The sequence below is a fragment of the Podarcis melisellensis genome, assembly GCF_964234715.1.
Source record: "Podarcis melisellensis genome assembly, chromosome: 1".
Taxonomy (NCBI): domain Eukaryota; kingdom Metazoa; phylum Chordata; class Lepidosauria; order Squamata; family Lacertidae; genus Podarcis; species Podarcis melisellensis.
In genome coordinates this window covers 74,096,144-74,116,026 of record NC_138528.1, presented here as the reverse complement: position 1 = coordinate 74,116,026, position 19,883 = coordinate 74,096,144, and the positions used below count along the sequence as shown (strand labels likewise).

The 19,883-nt window shown below is 41.0% G+C and overlaps 1 protein-coding gene across 1 annotated transcript in view; it reads right to left on the bottom strand.

The window, feature by feature from the left end:
* The window catches only part of MOB2 (MOB kinase activator 2), a 103,248-nt gene extending 83,757 nt beyond the window's left edge, over window positions 1-19,491 (bottom strand). The window contains exon 1 of the mRNA XM_081904590.1: window positions 19,058-19,491. Within this exon, the coding sequence (XP_081760716.1) occupies window positions 19,058-19,074 (17 nt within the window). The 5' untranslated portion in view covers window positions 19,075-19,491. The remainder of the gene's footprint in view (window positions 1-19,057) is intronic.
* Between the last annotated feature and the right edge of the window lie 392 nt (window positions 19,492-19,883).

Genomic DNA, 19,883 nt, shown 5'->3' with positions numbered 1-19,883 from the left:
ATCCTAGGGGGCTGCAAATAGGCTGTGAGTAAGCCCCACATCTGGCTTGATGTTATGTTGCATGTGTCTGGTTTACAAGAACAGAATACAGTGGTATCTCAAGTTACATACACTTCAGGTTACATACGTTTCAGGTTACAGACTCCACTAACCCAGAAATAGTACCTTGGGTTAAGAACTTTGCTTCACGATGCGAACAGAAACCGTGCTCTGGCGGCGCGGCAGCAGCAGAAGGCCCCATTAGCTAAAGTGGTATACCTCAGGTTAAGGACAGTTTCAGGTTAAGAACAGACCTCCAGAACGAATTAAATTCTTAACCCGAGGTACCACTGTACTAGTTTAGACTGAGAACCTCAATTTCATGAAGACAAATACAAAGTTCTATTAAATTGGGCCTATCAAACATCTAATCAACACACCAGTAATTGCTTTTAATGAAAAAAAGTAGTTTTAAAATGGTGACAACACTCGTTAGCCAGGACAATGATTTACCAAAGGAAAACAAAACACAGCTATGGCTCATTTGCCTTTCCAGCTTGTTCAGGCAGGTTTTTTAAAAAGACCTATGGGGTGTGGTATGGTAGAAAAGACCTACACAGCCCTGTTAAAGTGACTAATTCATAGGCAATCATTTTCACAGAAATGTCTTTCTATTTGGCAGTTATTCTAAATAGGAGTTTTGGAACAAGTAAACACAACAGAAAATAAAAGGGCAGCAGCTAGTCAGCAACTACAGTCAAGCAACAAAAGTCAGCTGCAAGTCAGGCAAAAAAAAAAAAGTCAGCTGCAGTTAGGACAGAAAAGTGAGAGGACATTGGGGGCTACTCAGTGGAGGAAGAGGTATTCCCTCCATGCTGTAAATTACTCATTCCAAGCCTGAGTACTGTAAAGAGTACGGTGGTTACAGGGCTGGTTGCAAAAGAATCTGATCAGCAAGTGCCTAACCTGAGCAGCACCGTGAGGTGTGCAGTTATATACCTCCTCCCTGCTGTGCCTGACAAAGTAATAGAATTGTAGCGTTGGAGGGTACCACAAAGGTCATCTAGTCCAACCCCATGAAATGCAGAAATCTTTTGCCCAACATGTGGCTCCAACCCTGTGAATGATGCTGTGATGCTCTACCCACCAAGTTTTTTTTAATCCTTTGCTAAAGTTAAGGGAAGAAATATCACCCTTAAACTTTTTATATCTTCATCAAATGGTCCTCTGGAGTCAGCTTCACTCTCCAAGCATGCAAAGGCCTCCACTTTTTCAGTGGGTGACTTTGTTTCATCACCCTCCTGTCCATCAAGTTTGCTACAAGAGAAAATCAACACTGGCAGCATCTTTCCACTGATTTGAATTGGTTTGGTGAAGTATCACTTGGAGGCAAAGCAATGCCACTGTGTGCCAATTCAGATGTCACAGTAAACTAATGTTAAAAATCAGGGAGGAAAGGAAGAAATGCACAGACCAATATGCGCACTACTGACTGCCAATGACCTGCTTTGCTGTTGCCAAATTAAGCCAATGATAGAAACAAAAACGTACGTGTACACTTAAAAGTTACAGTAATGTTAAATGAGATCTATCCCTACAAATGAGGAAATGCTTGCCTTCAGAAAAGGGACTGGTAATTTGACTAAAAACTATTATATGAATCTTAAATGGACATCAATAGCAAAAGGCCAAAATCATCTCTTCATCTAACTTAATTACATCAGACCATGACAACAATGCACACTGAGTAATTACAACTAGCATCAGGAGTCACTGAGGTTTTTTCCCTGTAGCACTTCCACAGCATTTGGGGGGGTGGGGGGAGAGCTCAGAGCAATAAGAGCTTTTTGAAGTAGCATTTGCCACCTGCATTTCTCTAAAACCTAGTAATTCTGAAGTTTACTACACCCTATCATAGCACTTTAGCACTTTGTGCTTTACAAGCCTTTGTTCATCTTCACAATGTGTCCTTCAAATAGGTTATTATTCCTATTTTAGATAGAAAATTGTGGCTGAGCGAACAGCGTGTCTAAGGTCATCAAAATAAAATAAAAAAATTCCTCCCAGTAGCACCTTAGACACCAACTAAGTTTGTTATTGGTATGAGCTTTCATGTGCATGCACACTTCTTCAGATACATCGTGTGCATGCACATGAAAACTCATACCAATAACAAACTTAGTTAGTCTAAAGTGCTATTGGGAGATTTTTTTTATTTTTTTTGTTTTGTTTCGCCTACGACAGACCAACACTGCTACCTACCTCTAACTAAGGCCATCAAGTTAGTGTCTCAGCTATGTGAACCCAGGAATTTCAAGTTCACCCCACCACACACAAAAATAGGATTTGTTTCAATCCAAGGATTGCCAGCGCAGCAGATCCAGGCACACATACACCTCTAGAGGCATTCCCTTGTGCCTGCAAGGTTTCTCCCTTCACACCCGCACTGTCACTGAAGTTCAGTCACCATCATCATCACTGAATAGCTATCAATAACTTCTGAGCACCATCTACCCTAAACTCTGAACTCCCCGAATATATTATGACAATCATCCAGTAACAATAAATCCAAAATGCCAACACATCTTATTCTTCTGTTTACCAATCGCATATCACAGCTGTTGTTTACATTTAAAAACACAGAGACTTTCAGCCAACAGTGATTCAACTTCCCTGAGTGTCTTTAGATGTCCTGAGCAGGAACAATAGAGGCTTTGCCTCGCCAGTTAAAATAAAAAACATAGTCCCCAGGGCCTTTGCAGGTTGATACTCTAATGGAGGAAATTCCTCTATCCTCATCATATGATGAACCTCTGTCCTTAGCTATTTCTTTAATAAACGAGAAAGCCCAAAATGTACTCATCGCAAGGAATAAGTGCAATATCCTTTGGAAGTGGGTTTTAATGTAGCCAGATCTCTCCATCTGTCTTTACTGACATCTCAAAAAATTATGAATGATTGGTGGTGGCAAGCTTGTTTTTCCTACATGTTTAATAACTCTACCCTTAGGTGCTTTCCACTGGGTTATTTGGCACACTCTTCCAAATCCATCTGTCCCAAGACATACAGATGCCAACCATATGGGACAAAAAACTAGTTTTAGAGGTCTATAATTTCCTGGATCATCCCTGGTCAACTTCCACAGAATATACAATACATGCCAGTATGTTTTTAAATGAGCAACAGAGAAATTAGATGCATTGTCTTCCCTCTGTTTAATCACAAACAACAGGGTGGCCAGTGAGTGGCATTCCCTCTTTTCTTGCCCAGTGTGGACAGATTCCAGGCCATCTGCGTGAAACCGCAGGCAGGACATTCTATCCTCCTTACAGCATGGGCACAGTGGTACCAGCCACCCCACTGCAAAGGATGGAGAGAGAAAGGAGGGAGCCGCTGTTGTTTTTCTTATTTGTGTTTTATCCTGGCAGCAGGCAGAGCCCTTGTGCTTGCCAAGCTCATTACCATTGTAAAATGTTCCCAATGATGATGGGATGGAAAGTGGGTTTGGGGGGAGGAGGGGCAGGGCAAGAAAAATCAAGTTTCCAAACAGGGCTGCAGGGATCAGCCTCAGTTTCAGGCAACATGAAACAAGCTAGCTGACTGTTTATGGAAGAGGATTACACCCTCTCAGCAGCTGATCTGGCAGCTATGGCCACTTTGCCTGTAGTTGCTGTTTCTTTAGTGCAAGGCAGACACTCCAGTGCTCCTCTATGCACTTATTTCTGCTCAGAAATAATCTGTACTAGCTTCTCTGCAAGTGGCACTAGCATTAGATGTAACACAAAGCATCTGTGATAGCACAAGACATTTCACAAATGATTTTGAACTAATGAGAAATTGGGCTGTTATATGTCCACCATTTGCTACTAGAATAACTGATCTTGGATCTTATCAGCACAGGAAATATAATTTAGGCATTTCACAAGGACATCACAGAATGCAAACAATGCTATAATTTGTAGGATACATTTTCTAAACTCCTTTCAGTTTCAACAGAATGCCAAGGATCAGGTTTGGCCATGCATTCCCAAACACAGAAGAAATAAATAGGAGTAAATTCCTAAAACAATTTTGTATTTATTTTCAAGGTGTTTTTTCCCCAACAAGTTATGGTCAGAAGGTACTTGGTGTTGAACCTTAATGAAGGCAGGCACGTCTGGGTCTTGTCAACACCTAGACAGGAGATCACCTGGAAACTTTATGTACATCATAGTAAGTTCTACTGAAGGATAAGCCTGATAAATAATAAATGCACAGCTTCTCTAGAATTTCACACCTAGAATTAGAAGGGATAAAAAAGCCTAATGAAAAGTACCAAGTGGTTTACATTTTCAAACTAGATTTTCTTAGGTCAGCCACAATACTCATCCAATCTGTACTGTGGGGAAAATTATACCGACACTACACTACCTTTCAGAACCATTAAGATTTCTAAGAAGTGTTTTGAGAGATGAAGAAAATATCTATACAAAGCAGTATATTCTTATCCTTTCCATAAAGGTCTAGTATTCATATTGTACAGACTCCTCCTTTCCTATCACTAATGAGCTGCATGTTCTTTGATTAGCACTTTCAGGGTATAAGACATAGATTATATAGAGAGGGTGAATTCATTGGCTAGTCCCTGCCTCAAAACACCTTGACCCATCTCAAGTATCCTTTGAAGGTTGTACAAGCCATTTCAGCAACAGCCTAGCCACGCCCATGTTCAATGCACAATTGAAAAAGGATTACTTAAGGCAAAATTGAGAATGTAATAAACGTATTCTGAGGCCTACAGCTTAGAGCAGTGCTGCTACAAAGATCCATAAGCAAAAGGCTTATTAAAATGTATTGATGCTCTATTCCTTTTACTCACAGGTTTTGTTCTTTAGCAGGGTGTTTTTCAAAGGCAAATCTGCAATTACATCTTAATCTCCTGCAAAAGCTACTAGCCCCATCCCTTGCCACTCCACCCATGCAACAATCTACAAAATAAAAACAGCTGCTTCTGATAAACCTATCCCACTGCCTTTCACATTACACCAGAGAGCTGTGAAACTGACACAGTACACTTAAGAGCTGTAACAAGTGTACTGATGCACTGCCTGTTAGCCTGCGGACAGAGGAAAAGAGAAGCGAAAAGATGTTCGAAGTGGTAGGCAAATAGAAGTGCTCCAAGATGAGGCTAGAATACTCACGCTCAGCAAACCAGGCTATTCACAGGAACTGCTCCTGGGTAAAATCAAATGCTACACAAGTGCATGTCCATTCTGGCAACAGGACTTCCCTGCCCCTGTACACCCCCAGGTGCAAAATCTACTCCAAAGAGGCACACAGTAGGTAGACAGGAGGATAGTGAGTGAGTGTGAGACTATTCTGCACATGCATGGATGCAGTTGATTACACCCTCTGTGTGTAGATCTGGTCTATGATCCCTACATTTCAATTCCTGAGAAATGAACGGGGGGGGGGGGGATCAGGCTTCTTACCACAAGCTATGCCTCAAAGTAGTTGCCGGCTGTTAGAAAACTACTGGTGACTGGAAACACACACACCAGCACAGGCCTGGTTCTGGTAGACAGAGAGGTGGAAGTGAATACAGGAGATCTCAATGAAGTGACAAGCAGCAGCTGGAAGCCATTCCCTCAGTTCCTTTCCTCAAACCAGTGGCATGAGTAGCTGGGCAGGCTCTGGAGGCAGCCACCGCCTCCAATCATCCTTCTTCCTAACCTCACAGATCTCCTATGAATCTTTAGTATCTCAGCCGACATTCTTGTGTACAGCAACAGGATGTACACAAGATAAGCAGTGGTGCTGGGAGCTAAAAGGGGTTTGGTTGAACATACACAAAAATGTGCGCTAATCCTAAAAACTAATTTAGCTCATACAAGACCACAAGAAGGTTATGTGGATGCTAAATTACACATCATAACTTACCTCCTTAAGATCACTTGACCATTATACTCGTACCACCTGGTGCACAAGAGCAGAGCTCCGACAAACTATCATTATTTCACAATCAGGTCATTTAACAGGATTTCACTGAACATATCCAAATGATAGCCATGGATTGATATTTTATAAGGCCTACTCCTTAGCCTGACTTCAATATATTTGCTTAGCTCTAATCTGGAATCTACTGGAATATTTACCAAGGACCAAAAGAATAGGTGGTATCCAACTAAGTCATACTTGAAATAGACCCTCTTAATTCAAAAAGACTTAAAGTTAGTCATACATATTAAATTCAGTGGGTCTACTCAGAGTATACTTAGTCAGATAGCTGATGCAGAACCCAGAACTGATGCACTTACTTTTTAAAAATAGTATCATTTATTTTTAGCTCAAAAGATATTTTAATGCCATGCAAGTGTTTGCTTCTGTCCAAAAATCCTAATCATTTTAGTGAGCTAAAAAAAGCCTCCTTCCATCAGCACTGCACTTTTATAGATAGTTCCAAGGCTTCAGAGATGGACAAGCCTCTCACCCTTACAACCCAATGCACCAACATACAGTAATATTTTGTAGGACAAACACCTACCATAAATAGACGTTCTCTGTTTTCTCCACAGTCATAGTTCTCATTTCATTTAAGGGGCTATCAAACCTTTTAAAGTTACCATTTCAAGGTTAGGGAGTTCAGATTAGAGCTACTTTTTCATACTTATTACCCACTAAACATCCAGATATTTGCTGGGGGAAGAGACCTACCATGTCCTCCCACTGCATCAAAATGATTATGGCAAAGATATTGCAAAAGAAATATTAAAGCTTACTCAAGGGCAAAGCACTGGTCAAATACTATGTACTGGGGCATTTGTTTAAAAACAGCTAAATATCATCAGCCACAAATGTCCCTGTAAGCAGTACAGTGGTACCTCGGGTTACATACGCTTCAGGTTACAGACTCCGCTAACCCAGAAATAGTGCTTCAGGTTAAGAGCTTTGCTTCAGGATGAGAACAGTAATCATGCTCCTGCAGTGCAGCGGCAGCAGGAGGCCCCTTTAGTTAAAGTGGTGCTTCAGGTTAAGAACAGTTTCAGGTTAAGAACGGACCTCCAGAATGAATTAAGTACTTAACCCAAGGTACCACTGTAATTTCCTTCCTTTCTTTTTTACACCTATCAAAGTTACATTTGATTGCAAAGAAAGGAGTGATTATTTGACAATATTTTGTTGATGGGTTAAATGCCTAACCCTGCATCAGGATTTGGTTGAGTTTATGGAAAGGTCTGCCTTTTTCTGATGATATAGGTAGGCTGAGGATCAGAAGAGCACAATTTAGTCCCTCCACTATGCAGAGGTACAACTGCTTTCTTGATGCCCAATGGATGCTTAAGTTGAGGTACCTATACTGCAGGAGGTTGGACTAGTTGACCCTCAGGGTTCCTTCCAACTCTACAATTCTGTGATTCTATGAATTCTATTTGCAGGTTCTTCTTCACCCATAAACTAGAGTACTCTTTCAGTTATTGGTCTATACATAGGAAGCTGCAACCTTAGACCAGAAATTGTCACACAGGAGATTGGGAACACAGGGTTTTATTGTAACAAACCTAAATTCTAAAGCAGGCGTACCCAATATGGTATCGTGTCAAACTCTGTAGAATGTGTCCCACTTACAAATATACTATTTTAGAAGAACGTGCATTATTCAAATTGCTGCAATGATTTCACATTGCTTGTGTTCAAAAGCCTGCATAACTACAACTTGTACACTGCAAAAAATTGGGCAACTGGTAGTTAGATAATCTTGATGAGTCTTTAGACCCATACCGATTTGTACCTCACATCAGAACAGAGAGCACAACCAGCTGCATTTGTCTTGAAGAGGATTCACTGAGCATTCTAGATTGCTACCCAGTTCTATGGCCTTAAACAGATTTATGAAGAGATACACATATTTAGAAAAATATCAGTAAAAATAAGAATCTTAACATTTCTAGCTTATACAATTGCTGATTATATTTACGGTAGCCCTGAACTGACAAACTTGACATAGCCCCTAAAGCTGCAGCGGAAAATTAAGTGAGTTCTAATGCAAATTCTTTCTATTTAGAATGCAGCCAGACAGTTACACATTTATTTTAAATGTGCAGATAGGGTCAACTTTCAATAAAATGAACTTCGGTGCTACTTCTTACTTTCCAGTATTATACATCTGCACATCTCTTTAGCCAGATGACTAAAGAGAACACTACACCGAAACAAGTTTAGTTTCCTCTCCAAGACCACTTCCTTCACTGTGCAATTGACGTTTCTCTGTGGTTGAATTTTTTCAGAGTGAGAATCTTAAACTGGTTAGACAGTCAAATAAAGAATAACTACTAAAACATGGGATTTCAACACCACAACTAGATGAAGCAAGTGTTATGCAGGAGACGTGTTTTAACAAAACAACAACAACTGAACAGTGGTGGGTGAGGAGAACTTTTGTAATCTTTTCCAATGAGAACTGCATTGTATATCCATCCCTCGAAGCCACATTCTTAATAGAAACATCAGAGAAGTGCAGTGCCTGAAAACAGGATGTGAATATGAGGTGCTTTGCACGCACATGTCTTCCTTGCAGAAACTACAGAAATTGGAAAAGAACAAAGTACCGGCAACAAGTCTACAAGTTATAAAATATGCAAATACAGTACAAAAAGGGAAAGGAGATAGTGTAGCTGTTCTCCAAATGAAAGAGACTAATAATACAGGAAATAGGATAAAGATAGAAGTTATTTCCTACAGATTTTGTTTGAAAAGAAAAAAATTGATATGCACACAGCAAAAATTAACAACCCCACACTTAACTCTATCCACAAAGGTACAGCACTTGCATTATAAAACAAAATCAACCCCCTCACAGACCGATAGCTGCATCCATGCATTCCTGAGGGACAATGACCCAGTTTACCGTAGATGCAACGACAAACCATAGCTTGTTATTAAGTGCATGAGTAGCAACAAGTCATGGTGAGCCTCAGGAAAATGTTCTCCTTTCATCTTCCTCCCCTCATCCATGCACAAGGCAAGGAAATTAGACAAAACACATATTTTCTTCTACAGCAGTTCCTGGTTTGTATTAGGTATAAAGGACTATTTTTTGTTCACATTGCATTTTATGTAAGCCCTACAATATTCTGTTGCTCTGGATGCTCAGAGAGAAGTATAACCATTAGCATTAACAAACTACTGCCCAGCAAGTGGTGGTGCCACAAAGCCCCATCTAACAGCATTAAATGCCTGCTCTGTGACAAACACACACATGAGAAATTAACACTTTTAGTTCAAATAATACAAGTATGTACTCCAGAGCTGAAGGTCACAGAGCACACTCATCATCAAAAAGTGCCTTGGAAGAAGCATAAATTATTCAAACTGATCTAAAAAACATAGGAGGATTAAAATGTAACATGTGTATGCGTGCGTTAATCTGATTAACAGAAATAGCCAGGCCATTCTTTTACTAGCCAAGGGCCTATTAACTTACTATGTGCTCTTGCCACTGAAGACACACTTCCCTATTTCTAGGCTGTAACTTCTGGGTTTGCTGTATAAAGACAGCAGGTACAGCAACAAAACTTACAGACAAAGTATTACAAAAGGAAGGTGGCTCAATTCAGCGGACAAATCTCACACTAACTGAAACCCATAAAATTGTTACTGAGTAAAACAAGAAACTGAAGGGAACTCTCCCTCCCACAAGTAGAAAGATAACAAAGGAAGAATTACATAGCATATATTGGGGGGGGGGGGGAGTCTCTCCAAATAAGAAGATGAAGTTTGTGCACTGAGTAATATTATCAGCACTAGCATGAACGTGTGATCTAACAAGTCCATGCACCAAGTTAATCAAGAAAACCAATGTTATGTGTTCCTGCAAGAGAGAAAACCCAGGCCAGCTTTCAGTTCTTTCAATTGCTCTTTATGCCAGGGCACATTGCCCACATTCTCCAGAGGCCATGAGACAGTCCAGCAAACATACCACACAACCACAACAAGAATTTTTATCACAACTATGACCTGAATTCTCTTGGCATCCAAGAGTTAAAGGTTTAATTTTTTAAGAAAAATGAAATCAACGTCTGTTTAGTTATTGTCTTTGTTCAGCTTACAGTCCAAGGCATCTGAAAACTTTCTGGTCAGCAGCCAAAGCTAAAGCAATGCCCTCCTGTGAACCCTGTTTGGTATATGAAGGAAAAATACAGAACTCCCTGAATATCTCATCCAAACCAAGCAAATCAGTACCTATGTCATACATATATAACCATTAGCATTAACATCTTTCCTGGAGATTCTCCTGTGTGCTGTCCTATTAAAAGGAAAAAGAAACAACAAGCCTGTACCTACAAATACACAAACAGAATGCCAAAGCTTGAAAATATTAAAAGAGAAACGATGCAACTAGATGCATTATCATTATAAGGACATTACCTTCAGGAACATGGCCTTAATTTTTCTTTACTAACAGCATGCTACAGGATGCTAATCTTCAAACTGATTTTTTTGTGTATCTTCACTGTGTATCTTCACCTGCTCTCCATTAGGACAGTGGTGGTGAACAACAGCTCTCCAGGTGTCGTTGGACTCCAACTCACATCAACCCCAGTTAGCATGGCCAATGGTCAAGGATTATGGGAGCTGTAATCCAGCAACATCTGGAGGACCACAAATTCCCATCACTGCTCTGATTGATGCAAACATATTTAGAGCACCCCTTCTATGAATAAGCTTCACAGTGTCCTACAGAATATAAGATGCCAAAACTCTCTCTTACTGAGTTAATTTTTTGTAATGGGAGATCATCCACTTATTTCTTCTGTTACAACAATGAAATGCATTACCTACCAGGGAGTATTAGAAACTCTGAGATAGATAGCTATAGATATAAATATAGATATATGCATATGCCAGATGGCTCCTTAAACCAGGGTTATAGTCACCAAAACAGAATGTCTAGGTGCCATTTTTGGGACCAGACAGCTTGAAAGTTGTATTTCTCAATACAACTTTTTGGTTCCTGGAATTCATTCTGATAGTGCAGATAAAATATAATGTATACAATTTTACAGGATGTGTTGCTACTGTGTGAAAACAGTCATCAGGATCCAAGGATCCCCAGGCATGTACTTCCATAGGGTGGAGTCATCAGGTACCATCCTGGTGCCCGGGCATTTTCACTTGGTCACAAGTGGCCAATAGCCAGGTGCAAAATCCACCTGACAAATTTTCAATGCTGCGGCTAGGTGAATCCAAAAATTGTCAAACTTCCCAATTATTTTTTTCTATACCTTTAAGTATCTTTGAAGAAGTCACAAAAAATTATTGAAAACACTATATCAGACATTTAGGGCATATGATGGTCAAAACATTTCAATAATATGAACCTTTTCATGGGTGGAAAACATAGGTCTGATATCTTCAGTGGTTTTCTGTAGAGGGAAAGAAGTTCACAAAGGTAGTGGGAATACAAAAAGCAGTGGGAATACAAAAGAGTAACACCTGCCTAAATGAGAACTGAAAGCAAGCATATACACTGCAGCTGTGTAAATCAAAGTGACACCAAGGCTTTACAAAAAGAAGGGGAAAGTTTCTTTTAAACTCAATATCCATCCATAGCAACTATCTAGTTGCACAGTAGCAATAAAACTGTCAGAACATTTGCAAAGCTAAGCAGGGTCCAATACAGTTTCAAATTGGATGGGAGGCAGTGTGTTGAGATTCCCTTGGGGTCCCCTCCAACTCTACAATTTTATGTTTCTATGTGTAGTAACCAACTTGGATTCGAATCCACTTCAAACAGAGGTTTGGAGAAAGTCTACCTGCAAGAAATAGTGATGAGATTATATCATAAGATTGTATCTGATCTGTTAGCTGCTCTTGAGAAACTCCCCAAATTTTCTAAGTTGTCTCAACAAAGCCACAGAGAAATTTAATAAATGTTTAAGATCTAATTCATTTCCTGTATCAGACTGCTGTTATGTTCAGACAAGGTGCCTATTTTTTTAACATTAATTTGTTTAACTGTTTTGGGTAGCTGCCAACCTTCTTAACTCCTTCATGGTTCTCACTTATACATGATACCAAAACTAGTTCTAGAAGTGTGCAACATAGTAGACCCTTATAGTACCATAAACAAAATATAAAACATTTATAATGGTAAACACACGAATCGTGCGCACACACTGTCTTGTCTGCACATTGTAATAAACCATAATCTGAACTAAACTAAGGTTTACCATGAACAAGCAATGTGCTGGTGCATTCTGCTCAATCTCACCTGCTTCCCTTGCTCCGTTGCCAGGCTGGGAGAAGCCATGGAGAAACTGGCTTGATGTTACATATGATTTGCTTCTACGAAACAAGCATCCAGTAGTAAGCTACAAGAAACACTTTGACTTCCACTCATGGTTGGAGAGAGAAAAAACCATGCACAGTGAATCACATATAATGCTAAGTCATCCACTCCATGGGTTCTTCCTTTTGCCAAGTTAGGTAACAAAGCAGGCACAAATATAGTAGTTTACTTCAAACTATAGCTTACTGTGACTGACATGTAAACCAGACTGAGACAAAAAACAGTTGAAACTTTACTAGAAGTACTTTTCCAATGAAAAAATCCAAGAGTTCTGAAGCCTCCTTGCAGAAGACTGCTTAGTCAACAAAGAAGACAGCTAGTTAACAAATAATTATATTGACCTAAGCAGCTGCAGCACTTTTAACAAACATTAGGGAGTTCTAGACTCCCTAATAATAGTCTGTAGTAGGAACAGAGGTTATGTGCAATCTGATTAAAGGAGTGAAACTCAGAACAGGTTTACACATTACCTCCCATGATGGTCATTAAAAATGTCTTTTACATGCATGCAATCAATGCAATGGGGGAGCAATGTTTAGAGGTTGTGACAAAAATGTCTAGATAAACATCTTAGAAACTTTAGTTACAGAGCTGTCTAGATGAGACCAAGTCCAAAGGTATGCCAGTATAGCTAAGAAGCAGAGACAAGGAAGCCATAAAAGCCAAGGCGGTTTCCTCTAAAGTCCTGTCCAAATGAAGTGAAGCACAAACTGACAAAAAGGTGTCCTGACAATAGGCATGTTAAAAACATTAAGACCAACATTTGTGTAAGTAACAACAGAAGCAGGAAACTAGCCTGGGAGGTGACTGTTAGATAGCCAAGGTGTGAAAGTATTAAAGAAGGGCAGGGCAATATCATTCTGCTTCTCTGCATCAATCTTCAGTGGAAGATATTAGATATCATGCTTAAATTACTTTTTTCAGGCAAGACATCTCAAGAATTAGAGGTGACAAGAGATGATATTCTAGGGCTTACTGACAAACTACAAATTAATTACTGATTAGCATTAAATTCAGGCCAAACAAAATGAAGAGCTTTGTCACACAATGCATAATTAAGGAATTAAGATGGCTCTAAAAGAAATTAGCCGCTGATAGAGGACTTCTTCATGAAGTTGTCTACCAGTCATGACAGCTAAATTTTACCTCCGTTAGCCCGAATGGGCCATGATCCAATCTATTAATGCAGTTCTAAAATGTTTAGATTTCGTCTACCACACGAGGACGTAACATGTTAAATGTTTCATGTTAGCATCGTAACTCTAAGTTTACATGCACATTGGAAATTCCCATTCAAGATGTCCATAGTTTCATTAATACAACCATATTTGTATGTCACCATCACTTCTCAGGGTAATATGGATCCAGATCTGTCTTTCTGTTGGGGAAAAGGACTGAGAACCAGTGGAGGAAGTTCCTGCCTCAAACTCTCTGGAGCAGCTTTTCACAGGGTTCTGAGGGCTGCAAGAGGAAACAGGACTCAGAGAAAACTGGTGGCTCCCATGAGCAGTGCTTGGGGAAGTATGGCTCCAACTAACTTTAAACGAGGAGTTATTTCCACCGGAGTAAGCAATTTTTGATGCTAGACCATTAGTTACTGTGGCACAATGTTTACTTTTTCAAATTACATGTTCTGTCCTGTGGGCAGGAAGAAGAGAGCAAGGAAGACAGGCAAAGACAACATCAGGAACTGCTCCAACCCTACACCTCAACTTCACATTTTATGTCATTTATTTGTTTTGATATTTTAAAAATTACAGTGTTGCATGCCATGGTAGAAAAGCGGTATAGAAATAAGAAAGAAAGAAGGAAAGAAGAACAATACTTGACACTCTACATAGAAGGTACCAGAAATGTGCAAAATGTATGAAGAATATAAACTTTGATGTATGCGGCACACAAGCATAGACAAAGGATGACTTGGGTTTCTTAAAACAGTATCTCTCAGTTCTTTAACTATTCAGTTCCATATGATAGTGAATTCAACATGGTTATAATACTGACCAGCTTGAAGTTTCTACTGAATAAAGAGGTAGCTGCTCTGAAAACTGTATACAGAATAATAGAAGGTTATTGTTGGCATTTGGCACTCCGGACAGTTTACAATTTTAGTATTTCTAAAAACTAGCATATGGTACAAAAATATAGAACAGTGTTCTGTCACGCCAACTGGTCATCATTACTGGAGTCTACGGCACATGTTCCCTGCCCCATGTTTTTGTCTTCCTTCAGAATGTACAAGTCTTTAAAAGTTCCAAAGGTGAGAAGATTAACTGGCTAGAAAATACTTGACAGGTGATGTTAAAATGTCTCCTAAAATAAGGTGCTCTTCAATAAATATTTTTAATTGTCACATAACATTATATCAGCTCCCATGATGAAATGGTCACTGTCTTGTCACTTCAGAACTACAAATGTATTAACAGTTTTGTTCCTTCATAAAAAGTTAAGAAATTTATGTAACTAAAAACAACCATGGATACTATTTGTTGACACTTAAAACTAACAGAACAAACTTTCATAGCAATCAATCCTCTTCCAAAAGGAAACAAAGCTCAACATATTCATACCAAATTTAAGTGCACAAAATCCTAATGCAACTCTGAACTCCATTCAAACTGGTGTGTCGTATGTCTACATATAACAGGAAAATTGTAATCTCCCATTCTTAAAAGTTGCAATATATTGCTTAACATATTCCCCTTTACTGTGCAACACCTGTGCAGACTAACTGGATTTGCACACACCTGTAAGTCACTGACCTTGACATGAATATGGCAGTGTTCAGCAGCAGGATACACAATATTTAACTAATGTAAAGAAAGGTCATAGAAATTTGGTGATCCAGTTATGACAGTTTGTTTCACATAGTTCTTCCCTCAAAATTTCAGCAAATCATACAAGAACACGAAAGAGAAGCACAATGTTTCTGGGTAGTACAAAGTCATCTTGATTACTGCCCTTAGGCTTGGTGTGAATGTAGTGTTTCCTAATATTTGTTCCCATACTGCTTAATTATTTGCATTTCAAAGTTGTGTACAGCCCCCCCCCAAACCCACAGAAACTCAGACAATAAAACAATAAAAATATATTGTAGAGCCATTACCACAATGAGGGTAAACACCCATCACAGTTAGCTTTAACCAAAGCTTACAAACGAGCATCAAACCCTGGTTAAAGCTAACCATGATACAAATAGGATGCTATGCCACGCATCATGTTAAACACTGAAGGCACCCGAGTCTGTGCATGCTTCCAATCTCTTAACTATGCCTAAGAGATCAGCAAACATTACATCTGCACCATGCTTCCACTCAGGTAACCAGAGATTTTGAATAATGGCTCAAAAGAGCAAATGAACTTGAAACTGTGAAAGCCTAGAATAAGGACAATTGACAATGTTGCTCAATACAAAAGTATAAAAAGCAATTACCATACTTCTGGGTTTTCAGTGCTCGAAAACCGTTCGGCTTCCAAGATGATGGAAAACTGAGGTACCACTGTATATGTCTACTCAAAAGTGAGTCCCAATTACTCACTCGAGAGGTTGTGGACTCTCCTTCCTCAGAGGTTTTTAAGCAGAGGTGGGTGGCCATCTGTCACGGAAGCTTTAGCAGAGATTCCTGCATTGCAGGGGGTTGGACTAGATGACCTGTGGGATCCCTTCCAACTCTACAATTCTGTGACTCTGAATTATTCCAACAGGCTTTATTCAGGGGTAATTAGATAAAGGACTAAAGAAAATTAATGCGCAATAGTATTGGAGGGAAAACACAAAGTTAAGAAACACAAAGTTTATTTCACAGAAATCCCTCTTTTAAAAGGTAGCATAAAGCTTTAGAGGGGTGGCTGTGGCTTTGTTAATTTGTTGCTGCAAGCAACAAACCACAGTGGCTTAGCATTATGTTTGAATCAAGGATGGTGGTTTGTTATTTTCCAGCAATTCAGGACCTACAGCCTTGTAAAACACTGTATGAACAAAGATTCTTCACAACAAAACATTCCCCTGATCATCAGTTTTGGAGACCCCAATATCATAGTAGTGTTTCCCTTACAGCAAGTTTTGTTTTGGGACAAACATACCATGATGTGAAGCCAGGGTTTGTTCTTGGCTTACTAATCATGGTGTGGACCAAAACAAACTATGATCCGCACTTCAGACAGAACACTAAGTCAGGCATTGTAGTTTTTGCTCACACTAGGGGGAGTCGTCAAAAGGGTCCAATTTCTATGATTGTAGTAAGCTATTAATAATAATTTATCTTAACATGCAAACTAGGCTTTTGTTTTTTAAGTTTTAGTTGCAAGTCTGTTGTCTATTATCAGAACTTTGCTACAGTAGTAAAATACTATGTGTTTTGTTCTAGAAGTGCACACATTAACTTTTGAAGGCTTCCCGCTTCAAAACCAGACTACACAAGTAGAAAGCCTATAGTAACTGAGATAAAACAAAGCAGGCACCATTACCGTGAACAGTGTTCCAAAAGTTGCAGGTAATAGCAGCAAGCACGTATAGCAATTTAAGTTTGATTTGCATAATGCTGTAAGAATCCCAGCCACACTAAAGTACACAATTCTATTCATCTATATATGATTCAGTTCAGAAAAAGGTCAGCACAAACAATTTGCATTAAATTACCCTAAGTGTTACTTATAACTACACGGTCCAATTCTACCTTCTATACATTATGATTTATAAACACAAACATCAAAGGAGTAACTGACCTAACTCTGAAAAACCTCTGAGGTTTTAAATAACTAACCATCATTATGTTACCCATCTCTACTGATGGGCATACATGCAAGCATAATACAATTTATCAGCCAGCTCGCCTAATCTGATAATACACATAAAGTCAATGCTTGCTCCAGATGTCCCAGCAAGTATTCTCGAGGAGCAGCATATGCAGCCGGAAACCCTTATTAGAAGTATTACCCAAAACTGATTTGATTTCAGTCACCCTAAGCATAAGACACCTTCCCCACCTACATCTAAAATTGCACAAGGCTTGTGACCCCTCTACTAAAACTCTATGATATCCTATCAAACTATTATCCTTTGGCATAAGATCAAATTGTTACATAAAGATAAATAACTTGAGTGCACATTTATGGAACACATCTTACTCACCAATGAATTTCGCATCACCGTTATTCATAGTTCACCCAAGTCAAGAATAGTTGCGCAGTCAGTATTCAAGCGTTTGCATTTAATCATAGCTAGCATCCCTCAGCTGCCTGAGATTTTCAACCCTAAAACCAACAGCAAATAGCTTTCTACCTTCTGTCTCTCTGGGTAATTAGTACTATTAATCCCAAGCTCTCCAAGCCCCCTGGGGTGGCAATGATTTGGTTTTAACCTTCGCCAAGGTCTCCTCTTTTACATTCTAGCAGACAAACTGTTGGAAAAGTTTTAAGGTGTGACCTGAAGTGATATTGCAAAAACAGAAGTCTAAGTTGACAGAAATGTGCTGCAACTTGCTGTTCCTGAATCCAAATTATTACTAAATTGATGGGTTACAGCAATATATGTATGCTACATTTCTCCTCTCTCTTAACCCAATTAAGCAATATTCATGTCCTGGACAGCTGACAAGTATAAAAGCATCAGCCCATTTTTTTTAAAAAAATCCCACTCCTAACATTATTGCACATTACCTCTCTGCCCCTCCGCCTGAACAAGTTATGATTTTTCGGAAACTCCCTTGTCAAGCCCCCACCATTACAAAGCACTTCAATCCCAACCAGGTATTACCAACCATTTTGTATTCCTTGCTTTCCAACAGCACAGGATCCCAAGCCAGCTGTTGTGATGCTCCATATTTTGCAATTAGAAAATGCCATTTACGGACATGTGATCCAGCATCTCTGCCACTCAGCAGAACCTTAATACACTGACCACCACATACCCACACGAGACCAATGTACTACTCCCATCAAAGTGAGCACTTTGCATTTCACTCACACACCACTCCCTTTTGTGCCCCTTGCCAAGTCTCCCACCACTGGAAATTCCTCCTTGACATCCTGGTGCTGTGTCAGGGTTAAGGTTTCTATAGCAACTGCATCTTATTCAAGCCTGATCTGCTGCCCTCCCCCCACCCCCGAAATCCAGGACACCCCCTGCATTATAGTCTCTGGTTCTTACACAACTGCATAGGACAGTGCATGCATAACCAAGCGTAAAATAGTTCCCAAATACTCTCACAGATTGCATCTTTTTTAAAAAAAATCAAAAAAATCTCAGGACTTGCTTACCTGGAGTAACTACCACCCTGATTCTAGATGGCAAATCAAAGATTGTAACCTCCACTCCATGCATAAGGATGCACTTTCCAAATCTGCATGTGTGCATAACACGTGCGCGCTCGCGCGCACACACATTATGCTTGTTCGGGCAGGCAGCATGAAATTCATCTTCTCCCATTTTTTACCTTGCCCCGACTGAGAATCAGTAGAAAGGTGGTGGCTGGGATTAAAGTATGCTGGGTGCTAATTTAATCCAAGTTAATCCAATCTTGACTACAACTCAGGAACAACTTGCACCTGACCCTGCCAGCGCCGTGCCAAAACCGACCCCCGCGGCCTCGGGGGGGGGGGAGGAAAGGAGGTGGGAGCAGCCGCCAGCAAGCCCGGAAACACCTTCCCTTCTGACCTTCTTACCCCACGAGGAAGCTGGAACGAAGCACAAAACCCCACCTCAGCCCAGCCCCCCACCCCCCTCCGCTTCGCCCAGCCAAGGCTACTCACCCCATGAGCCAGTCCATGACGCCGCCTGCTGCCTTGCGCCGCCGCGGTGCTGGGCCGGGCGAGCAAGCAGGCGGCTCCGGCTGCGTCCCTGCCTGCCCGCCTGAGCTCCTCTCCTCACCGCCCGCTCCGGCCTCTGAGGCGGCTCATGGGTGGCGCCTGTCCCGCACCGGACCTTCTCCCGCCTGGCGCCCCGTTCTCTCCTCCCTCAGGCGGAGGAGGAGGCGGCTGCTACTTCGGCTGCTACTTCTTCTCCTTCTTCTTTCTTCGCCGCCGCCGCCTCGTCTTCCTCCTGCTGCTGCTCCGGGCGGCTCCGCTGGGTTCCCGCCCCCAAGGCAGCGCCCGCCGGGTCCCCTCAGCCAACCAGCCTCGGCGGGCGAGAGACACACAAGCGCTCTCTCCTCTCTCTCGCTCTCGCGCTCAGGGTGGCCGGAAGTAAACACACTGCCTTTCCTCCAACATTTTCTCCCCGCCCCTCTCTCCCCCTCCACACGCGCGCCCGGCACAGCAACCCGGAAGCGACCGCCCTCCCGAGGGACGATGGGAAATGGAGTCCCGGCGCAAACTCCGAGGGAACAGAACCTCTGAACGGGAGCGGAGAAGAAGCGAGAGTTTCTTCTGGCTGCGGAAAAAGAGAGTGGGAGGAGGGCTAAAAAAATAGCAGGAAGGCTGAAGCTGCGGCGGCCGCTGGGAATCTGCGAGGCTCATGCGATGCTGCGCTTTCTTATCGACCCGAGTCCTGATTTTCCCACGTTGCGGCTGCTGTTCCCAAGCGCCAGGGATGCCCCGTGTGGATGGTGCTGGACTGCAGTTCCCGTCGTTCCTGCCC